Raw genomic sequence first — 24,674 nt, forward strand, 5'->3', positions numbered from 1 at the left:
AGGATGAATTAAAATCCTGCTTCATTCTATTCTCTCAGCAATATTTTTGTTTTTAATAAATCATAATATACATACGAAATATGTACAATTAATCAAATTACATCTTGATAAATTCTTACAACCTGGATTCTCATATACCTACCCTACAACTAGACTAAGATAAAGAATTTTACCAGCACCTTTCCAGACCTCTCTATTTTATGCTTCTATCTAGTTATCACCCTCTCCCATCTAGGGAAACCGGGCTGTTGTTGCCAATAGCAGATTAGCTCAATCAATTTTTATATTTTACATAAATGGCATCAAACATTACATAATTTTTAAGAATTAATGTTATGTTTGTGATATTCATCTGTATTATGCATGTCATTGTAGATCTTTTATTCTCACTTTTATTTCGACTGCTATTGTGAGAATGTACTAAAATTTATTTCCCCATTCAAATGTCGATGGACATTTAGGTATTTTCCAGTTTTAGTCCACTACAAATGGTGCTGCAATACATATTCTAGTTCAAGTGTTTGGTGAATGTACATGTACATTTTTGTGGGAAATGGACCTATTAGTTATGAATATGTTTATTGTAACAAAATATTTCAAAGTGTTATAAGTTGTTCCAATTTATACTCCTATTAGTGTCTAAGAATCACACTTGTTCAACATCCTTGCTAACTCTTGGTGTTTTTGATTTTTTAATTTTAGCTCTCCTGTTTGCTATATGCTATGCCATGAGACATTCAATTTGCATTTATGTACTTGGTAATTAAAAAGTCTTTGCCTATTATTTACTGGTGATTTTATTCCTTTTTTTAAAGTGTTATGTTTAAGACTTTTGCTCTTTCCCCCCTTTTCTTATTAGTATTGTAGGAGTACTTTATATATAGCAGACACAAAATTTTAGTTTGATATATGTACTCACAATATCTTCTAGTTTGTGGCTTATCTTTTTATACTAAGAGTGTTGTTTAATAGAAAATTTCATTTTAACTTAATTAAATCTGTCTTCTTTTGTGGTTAGCACTTTTCATGCCCTGTTTCCAAACTATTGCCTTTTCTAGATATCGAAGAGGATGTGTGTTCTGTCTTTTACATTTAGATCTAACATATTTCTGAAGTTGATTTTTGCATATAAGTGAGTTAGGGGTTAAGATATGTACCACCCACACAACCCACACACACATATCTCTAATTGATCCAGCAATATTTGTTAAAACTACCACTTTGCCCCACAATCTGCAGTGTTTCTTTTGTCATAAATTACGCGACTGAATGTATGCTTCAGGACTTGATTTCTGAACTTTGCATTTCTCATAATAATATTTTAAAGGATAGGTTATATGAGTGTTAATGAGGTTACATAATTTGTCCACAAACATATATTTAGGAATTGGAAAAACTGGGTAAAAATCCATATATTTCACTGAAATCTTGCTCTTTTTGTATTAATCTGACATTAGGAAAATTAAGATGTTAAACACACACACACACACACCTCAAAGAGTTTAAGTGAATTGACTGACAAAATCATTTCTATAACCCAGGTTTTCTGCCTGACAAATTGGAGTTTCCAGCACATTACTTAACAAAGTTTCTATGGAAAAAAAGATACACCATTTGTTATTTAGGGAAGATGGTAGTGGAAGCCAACTGGAAGGTTTAGGAAATCTGATCTCAAAGAGTTCCTTTCAATCTAACATGTAGAAAGCTTCCATCAAATTCATGGTGACTTGGAGCCCTCAAGCTAAATGATAAGCAGCTGCTATAATCAGCTAAATTCCTGATTTCTCTTGACAATTATTTTGCTTATCCACTGAAAAGAAAGGTAGCAGGAAAAATGTAATATCTCATTAAGTTTTTTCCTTCTTTCTTCCACCCTCACTTCTTGGGAGAAATGAATATTTCCCTGGAGGGAAAGAAGATTCTGACTTCTGTACTGCCTGATAAGTGTCCCAAGCAGCACTTCCATGCTTTCACAGGTGGATTTTTCTATCTGGAATTCAGTTCACAAATGTATCTTTCATACAACTTGTCTTCCTTTAAAATAGATGGCAAATACCTTCTTTTCAACATAGTCCATGTTGACAATCACCAATTCTTCTTCCAAACACTCCATCACCACATCAATCCAAATCCACTTCAGTAGTCTACTGCTCATTTATGATCTTGCAAATGTTCTATTTTAGGTTTGTCACATTTACTGTGATTACTCATATGCATCTTGATTTCCCTATTGAACTCTGATATTCTTAAAGGAAGAAACTGTGTCATGTTCCTCATATTGTGTCATTGTAGGTGTTCAATAAACATTCAGGAGAAATAGAGATGAGTGAAAGCATGAGAGGTTATTTCTCCATCCTGAAGAATTAGTTATCTTGAAAAAATAAGATTCACATGTAAGCACAGAATGTGAGACAAAATAGTTTTGCTCTTGGATTACAAATAAATTTGACATGTGGTTAGAATTGTCACATGGAAATCTGCATTAATTTTGTACATCCACTAAAATGAGTTCCATTTTTAAAATTATAAAATTAATAAGCCCAAATGGTCAGGGAGAACAGATGAGGAAACAAAAATTAGAGATGGCAACATATTACTGAATGATCAATATTATATGAGGAAACTAGAAGAACTGAAAAAAACTGTTTTAATGCCTTTGGTGATGTATATTAATAATAAGATGGCTGTTTGTTTTTTTTATTTTCACAGACACCAGAAAATTTCAGAGGACAATACTTGATGGTAAAAAAGATCAATTGATAGAAAGATAGTATAAAAGTAATGGTGTGATTCCACTGATATACTTACCATCCTAAATAATGTTAACTAGTCCTCACTGATGACTGGAAGTTTATTCTGAGAAGAAATTTAAAATCAGTACTATAAATGTGTATATGCCAGCCAGTGACAAAGGCATGGATGAGGCATCTTAAAAATTAGAAGACTCAATCAAAATCTTCACACTGAATTGTAAGACCCCAAGTTCTATTGAGAAATAAATGATTTAATATTTTCCAATGCTTAGAACAGTACCTGGGAATGGTAAGTAAAATAAGTATCAGCCATTCATTAAGAATAAAAAGGTCCTCATAATAACTATTGGGTCATTGGTGAGATTATCAAAGGACTTTTGTTCATGCTTACATCCACAGGGAAATGTGTGTTATTTATTAACAGTTAAGAAAGGTAACCTAATAGAAATCCCTTCAGAAAATTCAGAACAGCTTTACACTTTATTACAAATTTATGAGGACGGGAATTCTGTCTTTTTCAAGTTAATATAAAATCAGTGTCAGGGATGAGAACTGGGACATAGTAGGTACTTAATAAGAACTTGCTGAGTGAACTGATCAATGAATTAATGACAAAACAGCATATAAACAAGCAAACAAAAAGCTAATCTCTGATTCTCTGAAAGCTTGGTGCTTGATCATTAAAATGCACAGTGGAATTAAAAAAATTAGGAGGAGGATGAGACAATGATGACAATCTACATCTTCCCTTCTCTTTTTCTTACTCTAGGAAATCCACATAAATTTGAATTCATCTACTAATCATAACAGATGATCATACTGATGCTGAATAAAACAGACCTGTCCCCAGCATCATTCATTCTGAATGGATTCCCAGGCCTGGAGGACATGCATGTCTGGATTTCCTTTCCATTCTGCTCCATGTATGTTGTGGCTATGGTGGGGAACTGTGGGCTCCTCTACCTCATCCGCTGTGAAGACTCCCTGTACAGGCCCATGTGCTACTTCTTGGCCTTGCTTTCCTTCACTGACCTTGTCATGTGCTCTAATGCAATCCCTAAAGCCCTCAGCATCTTCTGGTTCCACCTCAAGGAAATCAGCTTTGATGAATGCCTGGCCCAGATGTTCTTTGTCCACACCTTCACAGGGATGGAGTCCGGGGTTCTCATGCTTATGGCCCTGGACCGCTACGTGGCCATCTGCTACCCTCCGTGCTACTCGATTATCCTCACCAGTCCTGTTATTGCAAAGGCTGGGCTGGCCACCTTCCTGAGAGGTGTGTTGCTCATCATTCCCTTCACTTTCCTCACCAAACGCCTGCCCTATTGCAGAGGCAATATAATTTCCCATACCTACTGTGACCACATGTCCGTGGCCAAATTATCCTGTGGCAATGTCAAGGTCAATGCTGTCTATGGCCTGATTGCTGCCCTCTTGATTGGGGGCTTTGACATCCTGTGCATCACAGTCTCCTACATCATGATCCTCCGGGCAGTGGTCAGCCTCTCATCATCAGATGCTCGGCAGAAGGCCTTCAGCACCTGCACTGCCCACATCTGTGCCATTGTTTTCTCCTATAGTCCAGCTCTCTTCTCCTTATTTTCCCATTGCTTTGGGGACCACATTATCCCTCTATCTTGCCACATCATTATGGCAAAACTTTATCTGCTCCTGCCTTCCACTATGAACCCTGTTGTCTATGGGATGAAAACCAAGCAGATACGGGACTGTGTCCAAAGGATGCTTTCAGGTTCTAAGGACACCAAATCCCACAGCATATGAACATACATTTTCTAGGGATGAGAAAAGAAGGGAAATATTTCTCTTATCTGCCTGTTTAGGCAAGAGCTGACACAGTGTTTCTGTGAGTAGTGTTTTGACCATGAAAAGGAAAGAGGATGGTAGATGGTGCCCTGCAAATAATGTCCTGAGAACTTCAACATCACTGGCATGATCAACAGCCTCTCTCTAAGCTCGGTACCTTTTCACCCTTGGGAAAACTAGCCCTATTATCTTCAAATAATAGTCAAAACTTTGTTTAAACAAAAATTAATTGAGTCAGTTTTTCATGAACAAATGAATAAAGTTGAAAGAGACATTGTGGGACCAAATCGTCATGTTATGGATCCTATTTTCAAATAGTGACTGTAATTTCCAGATTTACAGCCAGTAGCTATTTTCTCTTCGATATATATGCTATATTTTTCTCATCATTAACAAAACCCCTCTGTTTTCACAATGACTGCTCCCTATAGGAAAAGCTAGAAAACATCCCTTAAAGTCTTCAGTATAAGGTTTATGTTTCTGAGTGTCTTATTAGAATTATGTTATTCAGCGGAAAAATTTTCTCCAAACCAGGACACACAACATAATTGTTTCACTGCAGAATATTTGCATATCCTGTTTCCTTTAAGAGTGCTTTTAAAAGCACAGGGTCTGTAGGGAGAGATATATATCTCTTAAATATAAGAATACAGTTTATTTTTTTCATGAAAAGAGCATGACAGAGGAGCAAAATTATTAGTTTCATCTTATTTCCAGTTATGAAATTTAAAAAGAAAATTAAATTTATCTTTTGAATACTTAAAATTTTTTACCTTAAATTAGAGACTGAAGAAAAGCATACTTTTCTATTAATACTTCATAAAATAAGACTTTATATAGGAATTTTACTCTTCTGTCTCCCTACTGAACATACAAGAATAGATATTTGTTCTCCCCAATTCAATTAATGACTCACTGGATTTTATTTATTTTTTTTATGAGTTATCCTCTATTATCTATCATTTTTAAATCCTACAAAAACCATCCTGCCCCTAAAATATAACTGCCCTCTATTTGTCACCCCATTTCTCTGTTCACTTTAACATGATGTCCACATTCTCTCCCTCTACTTTCCCCAAGTTACTCTTCCCCTGGTTTTCCTTTTTCTTATCTCTCTGATCATTTGAAATTGCTTTTGTCGATTTCACCACTGCCTTCCATGTTAACAAATAACATAGGCCTCTTTCTGTGCTCACATCACACTACCTCTCAGAAACACTTGAAATGCATTCAATACTCCTGATGTCTTGAAATACTCCAATTTTTTGCTTCAGAAGCACATCATAGTTTTCTTCATTCTTGCTCAACACTTCCTTACGGCCTCATTTTCTAGATCCTCCTTCTTTCTGCCAGATTTTTACATATTTGGCATATCACTGCATTCAACCCTAATTTTTTCCCTACATTCCCATTCTAGGAATTCTTTTTCACTTACTTTATCCTAAGTATTGTCTGTACACTAATGATTCTCAAGAGGAGGCTAAAGTTCAGAGAGCTGATTTCCACATACTTGTTATTCATTATGTACTATCTTCTGACAGTGCAAAGCTTCATTTTCCCCCTCTGACTCCACTCCTATTTCTCAAACTCTGCTTTCTCTACAATGTTTTGGCATATCTTTTAGATATTTGAGTATCTTTGAAAATGTAAATTTGGTGATTTTATGGGTTTCAACTTAAATACATCATATTGTGCTAAAGATCTCAATACGTTACTTAATTTTTCACTCAGCAATATGATTTTTTAAACTTTTTGTTGCAGTAACATATATACAATCCAAATGTTTCATTTTTAACACTATCACTGCAAAATTTAGTGGTAGTAATTATGTTCATAATATTGTGCTACCATTACCAATACCCATTACCCCAACTTTTTCATTACCTTAGACATAAACTCTGCACCCACTGAGCAATAACTCCCTCTTCTCTGCTTCCCCACCCCCATCACCCCACCTCTGCCTGGCTGCCGTTAACCTGTGATCTACCATTTGTAGGAAATTTACTTATTCTAGGTGAGATCAAACAATATTTGTCTTTTTGCATCTGGATTATTTTCACTCAACATGATGTCTTCAAGTCTCATCCATCTTGTAGCTTGTACCAGAACTTCAATTTTATCACAGCTGAATTGTGGGAATTTACCACAGTTTGTTCATCCATTCACTTGCATTGCTTCCAACTTTTGGCTTTGTGAATAATGGTGTTATAAATACTGCTGTAAAGATATCTGTTTGAGTCCCTGCTTTCAGTTTTGGGGTTATATACAAAGAAGTGGGGTATCCAAGTTGTATGATAATTCTGTGTTCAACTTTTCTGAGGTACCTGAAACAGATATCCACAGTAGATGTACCATTTTAAAACATACTAGCATCACAGATACCCAGTATCACTACTTTTTCATCACCTCATGCAGAAAGTACTCACTCATTAAACTATAACTCCTCCTTCCTACTCCCTGCGTACTCATTGGTAAGCTAAACCACAGTCTGTCTCTATGAAGTTTGCTCCTACTAGGTTTTTCATATGAGCAATATTATACAATATTTGTCTTTTTGTGTTTGGTTTATTTTATTCATCATGATGTCTTCAAGGGTCAACCATTATTGGTGATGGTAGCCCAATAATGTGAATATAATACTGAACTGTATAATTGCATGTGGTAAAAATGCTACATTTTTGTGATGTTTATGGCTACAATAAAAAGTTTAAAATGAAAAAAAAAAATGTGCTCACTCTCATCTCTCTCCAAGATAGAAATGATTACACACAAGCAAACACATATAGATACATACAAATGAAATTATTTACTTATTTTTGTATCATCATGTGAGCATTAAGAATGGAAAGCTCTCATTTTTTTCCTTTGCCCATAGAGATAGGCTGGAGTCTCACCATAGTACTGGTGTCTGTGATGTTCTGAAATATCCCCTTGGGATGTGTGTTGCATATATTTTCTGTTAAATTCTCAGGGCATAGTACACAGAGATCAAAGAAGTTAAAGGTGGATGGCTGTGCGTGTACATTGATTTCAGGATTGTGATGGTGTTCACCCAAGGCCCTGGGCAGTGCGACCAGATTGCATTCAGCTGACTCTTTGTCTATCCAGAAGCTAAGGTATTAAAGGACCTACTAAAAGACTGATGACAGGATATGCCTTTCTGTAGGAATTAAGATAAAGTGGAAAGAGGCCTTGAATGTACATGAACTGCTGATGATATTCTCAGAAGTACAGGTTTGAGTCCATGTATGTAATTTGAAGATAGAAATGTCGTGGAAAGTTGAGTTTCCTTAGAAAATGCTTATTTCCGTAATTCTCAGATTCCAGTTCAGTGTAATTTATCGTGATTATTGTGAATATCTGTGTTATTTTCCTAACCAAATGGAATTCATTTGTTCTGTAGAGGTGCAATTCAGGTATGAATCACCCCCACGGAAAGGAGAATTGGTGGAATATGTAGAGAATAGTTCTTGATCATGAGGCCAATCGTCAATTTATACTTGTTCCTTTCCTGCCCTCCCCTTATTCCTCAAAATGAGCATTTATTTTTTCTTGGTTAAATTCTAAAGAGACTTAGCTATGACTGGAATGCATTCGTTTTTGGAAAGCATGAACCCCCTATCATATGGATACGGAAACATGGGTCTAAAGGACTGAGGAAAGTCTAGAGAGGAAGCAATCTTATTGCCTACAAGGTTTGAGAATGAGGACAGACAGCAGGTGATACCCAAGTTGTAATTTACAAATGTTGACATTTGTGTATCAGTGTTACTATCAACTATCCTGACCCACACCCACAGCACAGTCTCATTCAATATTCTTTGCAGAAGAAATTAAATTATATTTTATTGAAGCCATTATAAAATTTGTTATTATAAACTTATAATTATTTAAAATTATGACTATAAAAAGGAAACATGAAGATTAAATAGGAAATTTATTTCATTTTTCAGATAGATATTTTTGAGAATAAAGAAGAAGTAATTGGAAAAACTGAATTTCCTGTTTTCAGTTTTAGTTTCCCTAATTTCTCTACTCACTTCTGATGCATAGATACTGAGTGAGTGTTCACTATTGAAGAGTTTGGATCTCATTTTTTCAGCTGCTTGTAACAATTTGGTAAACACGAGCTAAATATACATCAGAAACAACTTTAATTCTATATATTTCCTTGACAATGAATGGTGTAATTATATATGTAAAAGTACATATACATTTGTATTTGTATGTGTTTATATGTATATATGCCTACATATATATGAATTTTTATAATTTTTGTTTCTTTTAATGATATTTTTGAAAGCAATCTGAAAAATGTAATATAAGCAAACAAAAAGTATGCATACACAAGCTTGACAAAGAGAATCTTGATGGCAATTTTGATCTTCAAGGAATCATAATTCTTGTATTGTAAACTGTGCCAGTTTGAATGTATTATGTCCCCCAAATACCATTATCTTTGATGTAAACTTGTGTGGGTGGACCTATCAGTGTTGATTAGATTGTAATTCTTGGAGTGTTTCTTTAGAATGTGTCCCACCCAGCTGTGGGTGATGACTCTGATTGGATAATTGCCATGGAGGTGTTGCTCCACCCATTCGGGGTGGGTCTAAGTTGATCACTGCAGCCATATAAATGAGCTAACATAACAGAAGGAACTCAGTGCAGCTGTGAGTGATGTTTTGAAGAGGAGCTATAGCCAAGAGGGACACTTTGAAGAAAGCACAGGAGCTGCAGATGCGAGACAGTTTGAAGATGGCCATTGAAAGCAGACTTTTGCTCTGGGGAAGCTGAGAGAGGACAGATATCCCAAGTGCAGCTAAGAGTGCCATTTTTGAGGAACTGCCGGCCTAGAGAGGAATGTCCTGGGAGAAAGCCATTTTGAAACCAGAACTTTGGAGCAGACAACAGCCACGTGCCTTCCCAGCTAACAGAGGTTTTCCAGACACCATTGGCCATCCTCCAGTGAAGGTACCTGATTGCTGATTTGTTACCTTGGACACTTTATGGCCTTAAGACTGTAACTGTGTAACCAAATAAACCCCCTTTTATAAAAGCCAATCCATCTCTGGTGGTTTTGCATTCCAGCAGCATTAGCAAACTAGAACATAAACCCATATTATTCTGTTATCCATAATGTAAATTGCAAGGCTTTTGTTCATCTTGCAGTTATTTGCTATGGCCAGTCCAGTGACTACATAGGAATTTGAGGATCAGTTATTAAGCTGTCATCTGGATTAAAAGAATTGTTCTCACAAAATGAGGAAGATCATTTCTGTGTTTTCCATTATTTTGGTTGTAGTGAACCCTTACCAAACCTTGAGATGAAACAATTTGATGTAGTTAGTTTTAATTGCACTGTCAAGACTTTCATCTATTGTTTCTCAAATGTGGTCTCCATCCAATATTTACTTGTTTGATTTCTACCATGTCTGACAGTATTCCCACATTAGAGTGTCTGATTTTGTATGTTTTCTGATTACTTAAAAAAAATGTGCATATTTCAAGTGTGTTTTCCTCTTTGTTCTGGTTTGCTAGTGCTGCCATTATGCACAATACCAGAAATGGATAGGCTTTTATAAAGGGGGGTTATTTGGTTACAGTTACCATCTTAAGGCCATAAAAGTGTCCAAGCTAAGGTATCAACATGGCTATTCCTTCAGCGAAGGATAGCCAATGGCATCTGGAATGCCTCTGTTAGCTGGGAAGGCACGTGGCTGTTGTCTGCTGATCCCGGGTTGTGTGCCGGTTCCTCTCTTAGCTCCTGTGCTTTCTTCAAAATGTTTCTCTTGGGTCATTTTGTCCTCTCTTATCTTCTCTGGAGCAAACTCTGGACTAGCAAGTCCAAAGCATAGGTAAAAGTGCTTTCAATGGCCATCTTCACAATGTCTCTCTCAGATGCTCTCCAAAATGTCACTCTCTGCTTCTCTGAGGTCCTTCTGTTGGTAAGCTCTTTTATAAGACTCCAGTGATTAAATCAAGACCACCCTGAATGGGGAGGGTCCACATCTCCATGGCAACAATCCAATCAAATATTTCACTCACAGTAGATTGAGTCACATCTCCATGGAAGCAATCAAAGGATCCCAACCTAATCAACAGTAATATATTTGCCCCCATAAGATTGCACCAAAGATAATGGTGTTTGGAGGCACATAATATATCCAAACTGGCACTTTCCTGATGCACCTCGTTTCTATTGCACATGTGTGTGTGTGTGTGTGTGTGTGTGTATGTGCGTGTATTTAAATATATATATTATGAAATTATGTATATTTAAAATCAGCTTGAATTTTGAGCAATGTGTATGTAGTTTAAATAATTGTCATTTATTGCTCAATCTAACACATTTGTTTTGCCTACTGCCTTATTTTTTCCTGCTTTCTTTGGATAGTCTTTATTTTCTCTATTTTATAGAGGGTTATTTTTTTTGAAATTTATGTTTTCTGATGATTTATGAGGTTGATGCTTTGGTTATGTTTCTTCCAGCTGTCCCCTTTATATTTTCCAGGTAATACTACCAAGAACATAGTCAAGAATTATAGTTTATTCATTTATTCATTAATCTATTCATTCACCCAGAAAACATGTACTGACATCTAATATGTACCAAGTATCATGTTAGACATTGCAGATATAAATGTGAATAACTCTGTCCCCATAATTAAAGGTTTTTATAAATTGTGGATGACTTAAGAATATAAAGATACTTTTATAATATTGTGACATAAATATTGTGCATGAAGAATCTTTTTTCCAACCTTTCACTATCAGCCTATTTTTGTCCTTGTGTCTAAAGTGAGTTACTTCTAGATAGCATATAGATGGTCCTGTTTTTTAGTCCACTCTGCCAGTCTATTTCTTTTTTTGGGTGGGAGTTTAATCCATTAACATTTTGGTTATTAATGTAAGGGCAGTACTTTCTTCTACCTTTTAGTCTTTTGTGTTTTATATGTCATATCTTATTTTTTTTCTCTCTCTTCTTTTACAATTCCTGATAGTCTTCATTTCTGCACTCTAGTCCAAACCTTTCTCTCCTGACTCTTCCTATCAGTTTCTAGCACTCCCCTTAGTATTTCTTGAAGTGAAGGTGTCTTATTCACAAACTCTCTCTGTGTCTGTCTGTCTGAAAATATTTTAATGTCTCCCACATTTTCGAAAGACAGTTTTGCCAGATATAGAGTTCTTGGTTGGCAGATTTTCTCCTTCAATATCTTAAATATATCATACCACTGCCTTCACAACTCCATGGTTTCTGCAGATAAATCTGTACATTGTCTTATTGAGCTTTCCTTGTATGCCATGGATTGCTTTTATCTTGCTGCTTTCAGAATTCTCTCTTTGTCTTTGACATTGGACAGTCTGACCAGTGTCTTGGAGTAGGTCTATTGGAATCTATTGGAATCTATTCTGTTTGGGGTATGCTGCACTTCTTAAAACTGTAATTTTATGTCTTTCATAAGAGTTGGGAAATTATCAGTGATTATTTCTTCTGTTATTCTTTCTGCTGCCTTTCCCTTCTTCTGGGACACCCATAACACATATATTCATGTGCTTCATGTTGTCATTCAGTTCCCTAAGACCCTTCTCATATTTTTCCATTCTTTTCCCTATCTGCTCCTTTGTGTATAGGATTTCAGATGTTCTGTCTTCTAGTTCACTTTCCTTTCTTCTGCCTCTTCATATCTGATGTTTTAAGTCTTCATTGTGTTATTCATCTCTTCTATTGTGTCTTTCATTTCCATAAGTTATGCCATTTGTTTTTTCATACTTTCACATCCCCCCTTGTATTCACCCAATGTCTTCTTTATATCCATCATCTCTTTGCCGTATCTTCCTTCAACTCATTGATTTGATTTTTAAATTGATTTAGGAGTTTTTTTTTTTTTTTTGGTTACTAATTAGTTGTTTCAATTCCTGTATCTCAGTTGAAGTGTTAGTTTGTTCCTTTGACTGGTCCATGTTTTTGTGTTTCCTATCATGGGTCATTATGAGAATAATGAAAAGGTGCTAATGATCCTCCTTTTAATATTAGATTGATAGTAAAGTGCTTGCTTGCCAAACACTGTGGTAATTTGCAATGAGGAGAGAAAGACTAGTAATCTTGAATATTTTTTCCTTTAGAGAAGAATGTTCAGTTTCTCAGAGGTTCCAATAGCAATAGTTTCCAGATCTCTAAATTCTTTCTGATGAGATTCCCAAAATTCAAATCCTGCTGCAATGACACCCTGACCCTGGCTCTGCTCTTTCACCATCAACAAGCTATACTGTGCCATTTTTTCAGACTATTCCATGAGCATGGCTGGTTACCATCATAATACCCAAAATTTTGGCTTCCCTTATTATGGTCCAATGTGAAGGCCATGTGTCTGCTTCAGTGCTTTTCTCAGATGTATGTCACACATTACTTTGTAGGCAAGGAGTCCTGCATCATCCTTTGCCTGGTTATAGAAAGATATGAAGTCACTTTCCAACCCCTGTGAAATTTATCAATAATTACTGAATTTTCAGCAGTTAAAGCAACTATATTTATGATGATTAGGTTAATCTTCTGATCATTGTTTTCTGTGCTCTATGCTCAGAGACACTACTGCTCACAGAATAATCCTAAGCACTGTTTGTGCTCTAACTTTCATGCCTGTGATGACAGAAATGACAGAGCATCTATCAAACTATTCTTGATTGGGTATGGAAGGACAATTCTATGGATATTTTCAATATAAGCTCTGATACTTCATTCTCGGCTAAGACTGAACTTGGCAGAAGATTCATCCAAGGTACTGAATACTGGCACCTCTACCTCATCCTAATCCTTTCCTCCTACACTGCTGTCATTGTCATTTCCATCTTCCAATATAGCAGGGACAATTCCTTTACTTGCAATTCTGCTCAGTGTGCTGTCAAATGTCATCATCCCTCCCTCAACACCATGGTCAAAGCACTAAAGCACAAGTTGCTCAGGCAAGGCTTATGAAAGTTTTTAATACTAGGAATCAAGGACAATTAGCACAAAAATGGTGCTCACTCATGTAAATTTCCCCAGACACCCAGATATGTGTTCTCTAAGGGATTGTCTGATAGGATAAAAGCCAGGGGAATAGGATTGGATGTCATCCTATCAAATAATGTAGGGAATATCTGGCCAACAATTTTTTTGTGTTTTTTTTTTTAATGGATGTTTGCTATTGATTTGGTTAAGCATTTGGTTTCAAGAAACAGAAAACAAATTCAAGGTGACTAAACAAGGAGGAAGAAGAGGATGAGAACTTTTAGATATATGATGCCAACAGCAAAAAAAGTAGAATAAGCAATTCCCACACTGTCCCTCTTTCTCTATCTTTATATTTCTTTCTCTCTCTCCATCTCCATATCCATCTCTTTCTCTAAGTCATTTTCCCTATGCATTTTCATAATCTTCTCACATCCTACAGAGTGCCTATTTCAACTTACTTATTTACATAACAGCAAATAGCTATTCCTTTGTTCTAAAATGGTCAAAATAACATGACATTTTTAGGGAAAGATTCTGTTTAGCTCATCATAATATGGAACCCCACTTCCAACCTACACAAGAACAATCCACTGTACTCAGAGAGTGCAGGATCAAATTGCTCATGAACTGTTCCATAAAGACTATAACCATGTGATTAGGACACCCGCCAATCCCTCTTAATATGTTGGGAAGGAAAATGGAGGAAGTTGCCAGATAGAATTTCCCAAAAATGGCACTCAGAGAGCAATCTGACATTTCCTACAACTGTTTTATGCAGGTTCTGTGTTTTGTAAACATATACTGGCATTTACTGTTATAATCTATATCAGCCTTTATGAATACTGCCTTTAGAATCAACAAAAATAAAATGTCAACATTATAAAAGCATTTCATCTTATCCATGACAGAATTTCTTATTTTTTTCCTCTTCATCTTACATCCCAGGTCAGCCTTTTCCCCAAAAGAGATTCATATACTCAAAGTTAATCTTTGTCTTCTTTTTAGAGATATATTTGAAATTTTAAGTGTATATTTTAGAAGTATAAAGAATAAATAAAAGTATTAAAGAAGAATAAATTACATTAAATTTTAGTGAGTATATTGAGATATAAATTTGAGATTTTTCCATAGAAGTTATACAAATGGCCAATAAGCATATGAAAAATCCTCAACAAGATTAGACATTATGGAAATGCAAATCAAAACCACATGAGATATTAGTTCACACTCACAATGATGGCTATTATTAAACAAATAATAACACAAGTGCTGCAGTGTATGTAGAGAAATTGAAACTTTAGTGTATGCAGTATTGATAGAGAGGTAAATTGGTGCAGCCACTGAGCAGTATGGAGTTTAGTCAAAAATTTAAACAATTGCCATAACCCAGAAATTCCACTCCTTGTAATATACCCAAAGAAATAACGGGTCTCTAACAGATATGTATACAGCAGTGTACACAGCATCACTGTTCTCAAGGACCAAAATGTGGAAACAACCCAAATATTCATTCAACAAATGAATGGATAAACAAAATGTGGTACATACAGAAAATGGAGTATTATTCAGTCATAAGAAGGAATGAAATTCTGAGACTTGCTCCAACATGGATGAACCTTGAAAACTATTGGGAGTGAAAAAAAGAAAGGCAGAAAATAACAAATATTGTATGGTCTCATTTATGTAAGATAACTAGAAACAGCAAATACTCAGAGAAAACTGGCGTTTATGATGGGATGTTGGTAGTGAAAGGAAGATGTTTTGCTTGGTGAGTATAGAGTATTTGCAAATCAAAATTGAAAACAAAAAAGAAACTTTGGCCCTGAAATCAGACAGAAAATATTTCAAACCCTAACTTGACCTCTTCCTAGCAGAATGACACTAGTTCAATATCATTGATCTTCATATAAAATGTTGAAAATAATGGTCTTTTCAATCCAACTGTACAGATTGGAAATACAGTAAATGAATAAACTAAATATTCAGCGTATATCTCTTTAGATAATTAGTGTCTTGTATTTATAATCTAATTTATAAAAGAGACACTATCTGGTACAGGTGCTCCCAGAAGCAGACCCTGAGATAAAAACTTGATTTAAGTGTTTTATTTAGGAAATGGCCCTGGAAAACACTGGAGAGGAAAAGTGAGACAGGGAAGAAAAGGAAGTCAATTCAAGGAATGTACAAGAGTAGAAATTATATATATTCTTAAATGTTAGTACTACACAGCAATTAAAAACAATGAAGTACTGTTATGTGCATAGATATGGATGATTCTCCAAAAGCTGCTATAGAGTAAGAGGAGACAGACATAAAAGAGAGCATCTTGTATTATTCCTTTTTGTTTGTTTGTTTGTTTTTATTTTGAAATAAATTCAAAGTTATAGGAACAGTTGCAAAAACAATACATACACCATGCACAGAAATCCAGCATACCCTGACCCCCACCCTGATACCCCAATCCACCAACTTTAACATGTTGTCACACCTCTATTTCTTTCCCTTCCTGTCATCCATCATCTATTGCTCTGTCTTCTGAATATATGAGTGATAGCTGCACACATCCTTGAACAAATACTATAATTCACATATACAATTCCCATGAACAAGAACATTCTTTTATGCAATCCCATTAAACGCAGCTAAGAAGTACAAGAGATTCAACATTGATACAAAGCTTACATTCTATATTTCTTTCTTTTTTTTTTTTTTCCTTATGTCTCAACTGTGTCCCTTTGAGTCTCCTGTCCTCCATCCTCAGATTCCATCCAGGGTCATCCTTGGCATTCAATGTCATCTATTTAACTGTCTTTTTTTTTTTTTTCTCAATTGTGGAAACATATATACAGCCTAAATCTTCCCATTCCACCCCCTCCTTAGCATTCCATTAGTGGGATTCATCACATTTAGAATGCTGTAATGCTATCTCTTTCCCACCATCCATTACTAGAAATTTCCCTTCTCCTCAAACAGCAACCCTACACACATTGCTTAACTCCCCATTGCCTCATCCCCCATTTCTCTTATCCCACATTCTACTTTTCATCTCTATGGTCATATTCTCTGATAATTTCTTTGTGTTTACTGTGGGGCTTCAAATTAACCTCTTCAATCCATAAAAATCTTGTTTTTCTTTGATACCAACTTAACTTCAATAGGACACATAAACTATGTTCCTATACTCCTCCATTCCCCCACCTTTATATAGTTCTTGTCAAAAATTACATATTTTACATTGAGTTCAAAACCACTGATTTGTCATGAGATTTTGTGTATTTTATATCATGTAAGAAGTAAATAGTGGAGTTACAATTCAAAAATTATTGGCTTCTATTTGTATTCCATTGTGGTTGGAGAATGTGCTTTGAATATATTCAGTTTTTGTTCTTTTTTTAATTTATTGAGGCTTGTTTTATGTCCCAGCATATGTCCATTCTGGAGAAAGATCTGTGATCACTAGAGAAAAATGAGAGTCCTGGTGATTTGGGATGGAAGATTCTATATATGTCTGTTAAAATTCTCTATATCTCTTTCTCCTTTCTTTGTTTCTCTGTCGGTAGGGATCCCTTTACTATCTGAAGTAGGGCAGGTCTTTTATTGGCAAATTCTCTCAGCATTTGTTTGTCTGTGAAAAATTTAACCTCTCCCTCAAATTTGAAGGAGAGTTTTGCTGGATAAAGTATTCTTGGTTGGAAATTTTTCTCTCTCAGAATTTTAAGTATGTCATGCCACTGCCTTCTTGCCTCCATGGTGGCTGCTGAGTAGTCACAGCTTAGTCTTATGTTGTTTCCTTTGTATGTGGTGAATTGCTTTTCTCTTGCTGCTTTCAGAACTTGCTCCTTCTCTTCAATATTTGAGAGTCTGATCAGAATATGTCTTAGAGTGGGTTTATTTGGATTTATTCTATTTGGAGTTTACTGGGCATTTATGCTTTGTGTATTTATATTATGTAGAAGGTTTGGGAAGTTTTCCCCAACAATTTCTTTGAGTACTCTTTCTAAACCTTTACTTTTCTCTTCTCCTTCTGGGACACCAATGAGTCCTAAGTTTGGATGTTTCATTTTATCTATTGTATCCCTGAGATCCATTTAAATTTTTTTGATTTTTTTCTCCTTTCTTTCTTTTGTTCTTTCATTTTCTGTTCTGTTGAATTCTAGGACACTGAGTCATTGTTCAACTTCCTCTAATCTTGTATTATGAGTATCCAGAATCTTTTTAATTTGGCCAACAGTTTCTTTTATTTCCATAAGATCTTCTGTTTTTTTATTTATTCTTACAATGTCTTCTTTATTCTCTTCTAGGGTCTTATTTATGTCCCTTATATCCTGTGCCATTGTCTTCTTCATGTCCTTTATATCCTTTGCCATGTTTTCATTCCTCAATTGTAGTTCTTTGATTAATTGTGCCAAGTACTGTGTCTCTTCTGATATTTTGATTTGGGTGTTTGGAATTGGGTTCTCCATATCATCTGGTTTTATCATATGCATTAAGATTTTCTGTTGTTTTTTGGCTTTTTGGCATTTGCTTAGCTTGATAGAGTTCTTTCAAGTTGTAAAAAAAATACCAATCTAATTTTTCAGAAATACAAGTTGGTGGCATACACTTTCTCTAACTAACCAGCAGATGGTGTCTGCGAGTCACCTATACCCCTCAAGTCAGTTCTCCTCAAATTTGTCCTTGTGGTGTGTGGGGAAATGATTCTTGTGGGGTTCAGTTGGTGAACTCAGTTTGAGTGTGCTGCTGGAGCCGTCTGCCCTGAATGTGGGGTGTGTGTCCAGGTGGCTAGGGAGGCAGGGCAGTTTTAAGATTCAAACCCCCCAGGTGTTCCCGGAGATTCAAGGCTGCCGCAAGAGTCTAAGCCTTCATTTCAGTTCTGCCCCAGACTCTCTCTGTTGCTGACCCACAAACCACTGGCATTGACATAGCATCCTGGGGTTTTCCAAGCAGGCCCCCCTTCTCAGCTGTGATCTTCCAGGACCTCTGCTGAGGGAAGGTTGTGCTATGTCACAAGTGCGCGCCATCCTTCAAGGGAAGCCCTGGGCCACCAGGCCGTGCAGAGGTGCTCTCAGCCTGATGCAAAGATGGCTGAATGGGTAGTCTCAACCCTTCCCCTTTCCTTACACAGTTCCTCCTTCCCAGCTCTGGGACAACTGGCCCAGCTCTGGGCTGTGGGAACTGCCCCAGGCAGGAGTGTCTCCCACCCACCGGGGAGCCAGCTGCAAGCTGCAAGTTTTCTTTCTCCTTCTGGCTCTCCTCTCCACTCCCCTGGCTCTGAGGGAATCTGAAGCAGGCTATCTTCCACACCAGACACCAAGAGGCAGGCTCAGCCCACTCCTGCCGTGCTTCACTGTGCAGTTCCCACCATCGCAAATGCAGCAGCTCCTGGGCTTTTCCCTCTTTTTTTTTTTTTTTTTTTTTTTTAAAGAACCAGTCCATCTCCAAACACCAATCCCTGGCTTCCCCACACCACAGCATGATTGTGGGTCTTTCAGTGGCTTACTCACTTGTTTCAGAGTGCAGACTCCTGGTTTCACCAAGTGTATGGCCCCTGTGGTTCTAGCAGACCTTATCCAGCTGGTGCATCACTGAAAGTGGTATTCTGGGTCACCTTCTGGTTTTTATCTAGTATTTTTCATGGAGGTGTTTTTTTGCCCTGTCTCGCCTAGCTGCCATCTTAGGTTCTCTGTATTATCCCTTTAAAATATCATTCCAATCAAGTAAATCTATGATGCTGATATCAGAATATTGGTTATCATTGAAGGTCATGTGAAAGACACCAGGATACTGTAGATGATTTATATCTGGGTGTGGGTGTTGGTAACAAAGCCATATGCATATTCAAAAATCAATACACTGTATAATTGAAATTTGTGCACTTTATCCTCCATAAATTATAATTTAATTTTAAAAGGAGGGTTTTGGGGGTTGAATCATGCCCCTCAAAAAAGCATACTCAGGTTCCATTCCCTGTTCCAGAGGGTGAGAACATGTTTGTACACAGGACCTCTGAAGATCTGATTAATAAATCTAATTAGTTAAAGGGTGCCCAGACTGAAGGAGGGTAGGCTGCATCCCAATTGAACAGAAGTCATTATAAGCAAAGGAAATTGGGCACAGAAAGAGAAGCCATGAGGCACATTCAGAAGCTGGAAGTCAACGAAACCCAGATAAGAAAGACAAGACATTGGCATGTACATTGATGTGTGACAGAAGAGCCAGGAATGTCAAAGTTTGTCAGTCAGCCAGAAGATACTGATTCAGGAAGCAAGCCTTATAACCTCTGAAACAGTGAGCCAATAAAGTCCTGCTGTTAAACCTACCCATTGCACAGTATTTCTCTAGCAGCTACAAAACTAGAACAAGGGATAAATGGAAGACCTCAATAAAAGATTGTCATTAAATTTCAGCTTATTCCCAATATAGCAGGTCAACAGTTTTTAAAACTTTTGGTCTTAGGATCCAATTTACTCTATTAAACATCACTGGAGCCAAAAAAGGGCTTTTGTTTATGTGACTTATATTTGTAAAGATTTGCTGTATTCAAAATTAAGTGGAAAACTTTCTAAAATATTTACTTAATCATTTAAAAATAATAAATCTACATATTACAATAATCACATATTGTAATGATTCTTAACTATCTTTTTCAAAATAAACTTAGTCTGGTAATATGTTACAGTTTTTCAAGTCTTTTAATGTCTGTTTGAGAAACAACAGCTAGATTCTCGTATCTATTTCTGCACACAGTCAGATGAAATATGTCATTGAGTTCAAGCCATCTAAAGAATATATGGTCACACATCTATACTGTATACAGATATACAGTTGGAAAAAACAGGAGTTGATTTTTAATACCATTTTCAGATAATTGTGGTTAGTCTTCTTTGATACTATATCCAAAATCCATGAGTGATTTTTTTTTTTTTTTAATCATCATTTTATTGAGATATATTCACATACCACGCAGTCATACAAAACAAATTGTACTTTCGATTGTTTACAGTACCATTACATAGTTGTACATTCATCACCTAAATCAATCCCTGACACCTTCATTAGCACACACACAAAAATAACAAGAATAATAATTAGAGTGAAAAAGAGCAATTGAAGTAAAAAAGAACACTGGGTACCTTTGTCTGTTTGTTTCCTTCCCCTACTTTTCTACACATCCATCCATAAACTAGACAAAGTGGTGTTTGGTCCTTATGGCTTTCCCAATCCCATTGTCACCCCTCATAAGCTACATTTTTATACAACTGTCTTCGAGATTCATGGGTTCTGGGTTGTAGTTTGATAGTTTCAGGTATCCACCACCAGCTACCCCAATTCTTTAGAACCTAAAAAGGGTTGTCTAAAGTGTGCATAAGAGTGCCCACCAGAGTGACCTCTCGGCTCCTTTTGGAATCTCTCTGCCACTGAAGCTTATTTCATTTCCTTTCACATCCCCCTTTTGGTCAAGAAGATGTTCTCCGTCCCACGGTGCCAGGTCTACATTCCTCTCTGGGAGTCATATTCCACGTTGCCAGGGAGATTCACTTCCCTGGGTGTCTGATCCCACGTAGGGGGGAGGGCAGTGATTTCACCTTTCAAGTTGGCTTAGCCAGAGAGAGAGGGCCACATCTGAGCAACAAAGAGGCATTCAGGAGGAGACTCTTAGGCACAAATATAGGGAGGCCTAGCCTCTCCTTTGCAGCAACCGTCTTCCCAAGGGTAAAACTTATGGTAGAGGGCTCAACCCATCAAACCACCAGTCCCCTATGTCTGTGGTCATGTTAGCAACCATCGAGGTGGGGTAGGCGAATACCCCTGCATTCTCCACAGGCTCCCATGAGTGATTTTTGTATAAAGTTTAACTGAAATGTAGAGTCTGAATGTTTTATACTGTCACATTAAAATCCATTGATCTATCTTGCACTTGAATGAATCTTTTACCCATGCATCATTTTTATCATCAAGCATTTTTTATTTGAAAAAAAAACAGTTATGCAGATCTTCCAAAAGTTGACAGAGTTCATTTATACCATATTATACAGTATATGAACTGCAAATAATGTCTCAGTATTTCTGTGATGTTACTAGTTACATTATAGAAAACACAAAAATAGTTCTTGGGCTCTCAGAGGTCCGTGGACCATACATTAAGAACTGTTATATTACATGTTCCAAAGATAAAAGTGGAAGAAATTGGAGATGGATCTTTGATGATTGGTGTGCGACAAAAGGGATATTAGTGAACTATACCGGAGAGAGTACACCTATGTGGCTTTCACTCCTCAGCTAGTTTTGAGCATTATTTATGCAGTGGCCATGGGGACCTTAACAAGCAATTTTATTCCCTAGAGAAATAGACCAGCGATCAATAAATGACAAAAAATAAATCAATAGTCAAAAACAGTGTGTTTTGAGTCTTATACTGCATTTATTATTTTGGGGCCTATCATGTATTATATGTATTCTATATTTCCTATGTAAGTTAGTCTGAGCAGCTTTTTTAAAAATGTTTACAAAACGTCATTTAAAAAAAATATTCATGGCTGTATTTTTACCTGTATACTGTCATGAAAATTCTTTAATCACCAGTGAACAAATCTGCATCCTTTTTTTTCAAAATCACTCTTTCATTATATTTGCTGATCCATAACATTTTTAAAAGTGTAAGTACCTATTTTCCATAATAAAGGTATTTATAAATCGAATTTACTTGGCTGCAGTGATTATGCTAACTGGCAAATGACAGATTGGTTGACTGAAATATAACTTTGTCTACCTGGTAAATGAGGTTTTCCTCATGATTTAATCTGGCTTAAACACTACATCCCTGTGATTTTCTAATTCTCTGAAATTAGAGGCTCATTTTCTGCAACATTTTAACACTTGTGCAAATCTCTGTTTCATTGCTTCTCTAAACCGTGGTCTATTACATGTTCATTTGACTATCTGAGGGACTAAATTTTCATTTACTCTTTTGTTCATTTTCTGCTAAGAAGATGTATCATTTAACAAAATTGCCTCTTTTCCTTTCCAGTTTGAATTGACCCTTCTCCTTCTCAGCTTCCTGTAAAGAACACTAGCAAAGCACACACTTAAACATATTTTTATTGACATCTCACATCTAAACTGGACTGTGACTTTATGATGAGGAATGGCCCTAGATTTTTTCCCAATTGTTAGTACCTAAGAAAAGCCTAGGAAAAGTGCACTCATTCATTTCACCATTTAGTTAATGTTAGTTTTATTCAGACCTTGTACTCAACATTATGTTGGAGCTTGAAATGTAAATATAAATACATAGCAAGTGCCTTCAAAGAAAACATGTTTTAGCATTAAATAAACAAACTGTAAGCAAACTTATAATTGTAAGTGTATTATGATAATATAGTGTGTGTGGTGATCAGAAAAATTGTGGAGGATTATCAACACAGAAAAAACATTAAAGGATTCTCTCAAAAATTTAAGAAAAAATCTTAGATAGACACATTAAATGAAAGTTGTAGTGAGCTCAAATCAATGACCTCATCAAAACTGATGATACAAAACAATAAAAAGGCAAAGGTGTGGAGACAAACAGCTAGAATGAGCAGTGAAATTCCCCACTGTGGTTGCAAAAACATACTTTGAGAGAGATAATAGAAAATGAATAATGACCTGCATGCATGAACAGCCATTTTCTTTTTTTGTTGTTGTTTTTCATTTGTATTCTTCCTGTATAATTTTATTTATCCTGTATCAACTTGATCCTTTCTCACCCTGGAAGAATTTTATGACAATTTCTTGGATCTGTTTTATCTACACCCCAAAACCATGGAGTTCAGAGTTGGGGGAAGAAGCAAATAGAGGTTAGCCAAAATAATGTGAAGAGGAGGGGGTATACTGGGTTCCCCAAAAAGGTGGGTAAAGGAAGTGAAGAGTGCTGGAACATAGGTGATTATGATGGCAGATATATGTGCAAGTTCTGACGGCCTTCTGCCGGGCATCTGCTGATGAGAGGCTGATGATGGCTCGGAGGATCATAGTGTAAGACACAGAGATACAGCAGATGTCAAACACTCCAATCAGGAGGGCAACCATCAGACCATAGATGACATTGACCTTGATGCTGGCACAGGATAACTTCACCACAGACATGTGGTCACAGTATGTATGGGAGATAATATTGCTTTTGCAGAAAGGCAAACGCTTGACCAAGAATGGGAAAGGAATCATCAGCATCACACCCCTCAGGAAGGTAGCAAGCCCCGCTTTGGCAATGACAGGATTAGTGAGGATGGTAGCATAATGCAGTGGGTAGAAAATTGCCACATAACAGTCCACAGCCATCAGCATGAGCACCCCAGATTCCACACCTATGAACCCATGGACAAGGAACATCTGGGCCAAAAAAGCATTGAAGTTAATTTAATTGATATTTAACCAGAAAATGCCCAGTGTTCTGGGTAGAGTTGTGGTGCAAGTGACGAGGTCAACGAGGGAGAGCATAGCCAGAAAGAAGTACACTGGATGACGTAAGGACTCCTCATGATGAATGAGGTACGCAAGGCTAAGGTTACCCACAAGGGAGGTGATATACATTGCACAGAATAGAAGGGAGATCCAAATGTGTGCACTTTCCAAACCAGGAATGCCATTAAAAATGAAAGATTCTGGGGCCACATATGAACTGTTGGATACCAGCATAGCTAATTCAATAGAGGATTCTTCTATTCTTCCAGAAATCTCTATCCCGAGGAGAAGGAAATAAGAAATAGAGAGTTCCATGCAAATCAAAACTAAAATTTGGAATAAAATTGCATTCATAATACTACCAACAATTTTGAATGATAGTGACCCTGAAAATATACCACTTACTGATTAATGATAAATGGCAGGTTATATTTTAAAAGTATTGAACAGCTTAAACGTAGTTTTTGAAATCCATAAATAAAAAGTTGTTGTTTTCTGTCTTCAGATAGAAGAATAAATTGCACAAAGAGATCAAGTAAGTATCAAATGTCATACAACTAGATTCAGTGCTGGAAACGGTATTCACATATGACTTCAAATCTCATGCATTCTCTTTACTGTACATCCTGGCTTGACCGAACACATATCCTATAACAGCAAGT

The 24,674-nt window shown here is 36.4% G+C and overlaps 1 protein-coding gene and 1 pseudogene across 1 annotated transcript; one reads left to right on the forward strand and one right to left on the reverse strand.

Annotated features, from left to right (window-relative positions):
• Window positions 1-3,563: 3,563 nt before the first annotated feature.
• Window positions 3,564-4,535, forward strand: LOC119537464 (olfactory receptor 52N4-like). The gene has a single exon (XM_037839926.1). It carries the CDS (start codon window positions 3,564-3,566, stop codon window positions 4,533-4,535), a length of 972 nt encoding a protein of 323 aa, XP_037695854.1.
• Window positions 4,536-23,298: 18,763 nt separating this feature from the next.
• Window positions 23,299-24,246, reverse strand: LOC119537969 (annotated as a pseudogene).
• Window positions 24,247-24,674: the final 428 nt, after the last annotated feature.

Source organism: Choloepus didactylus, chromosome 6 (assembly GCF_015220235.1).
Source record: "Choloepus didactylus isolate mChoDid1 chromosome 6, mChoDid1.pri, whole genome shotgun sequence".
Lineage (NCBI taxonomy): Eukaryota > Metazoa > Chordata > Mammalia > Pilosa > Megalonychidae > Choloepus > Choloepus didactylus.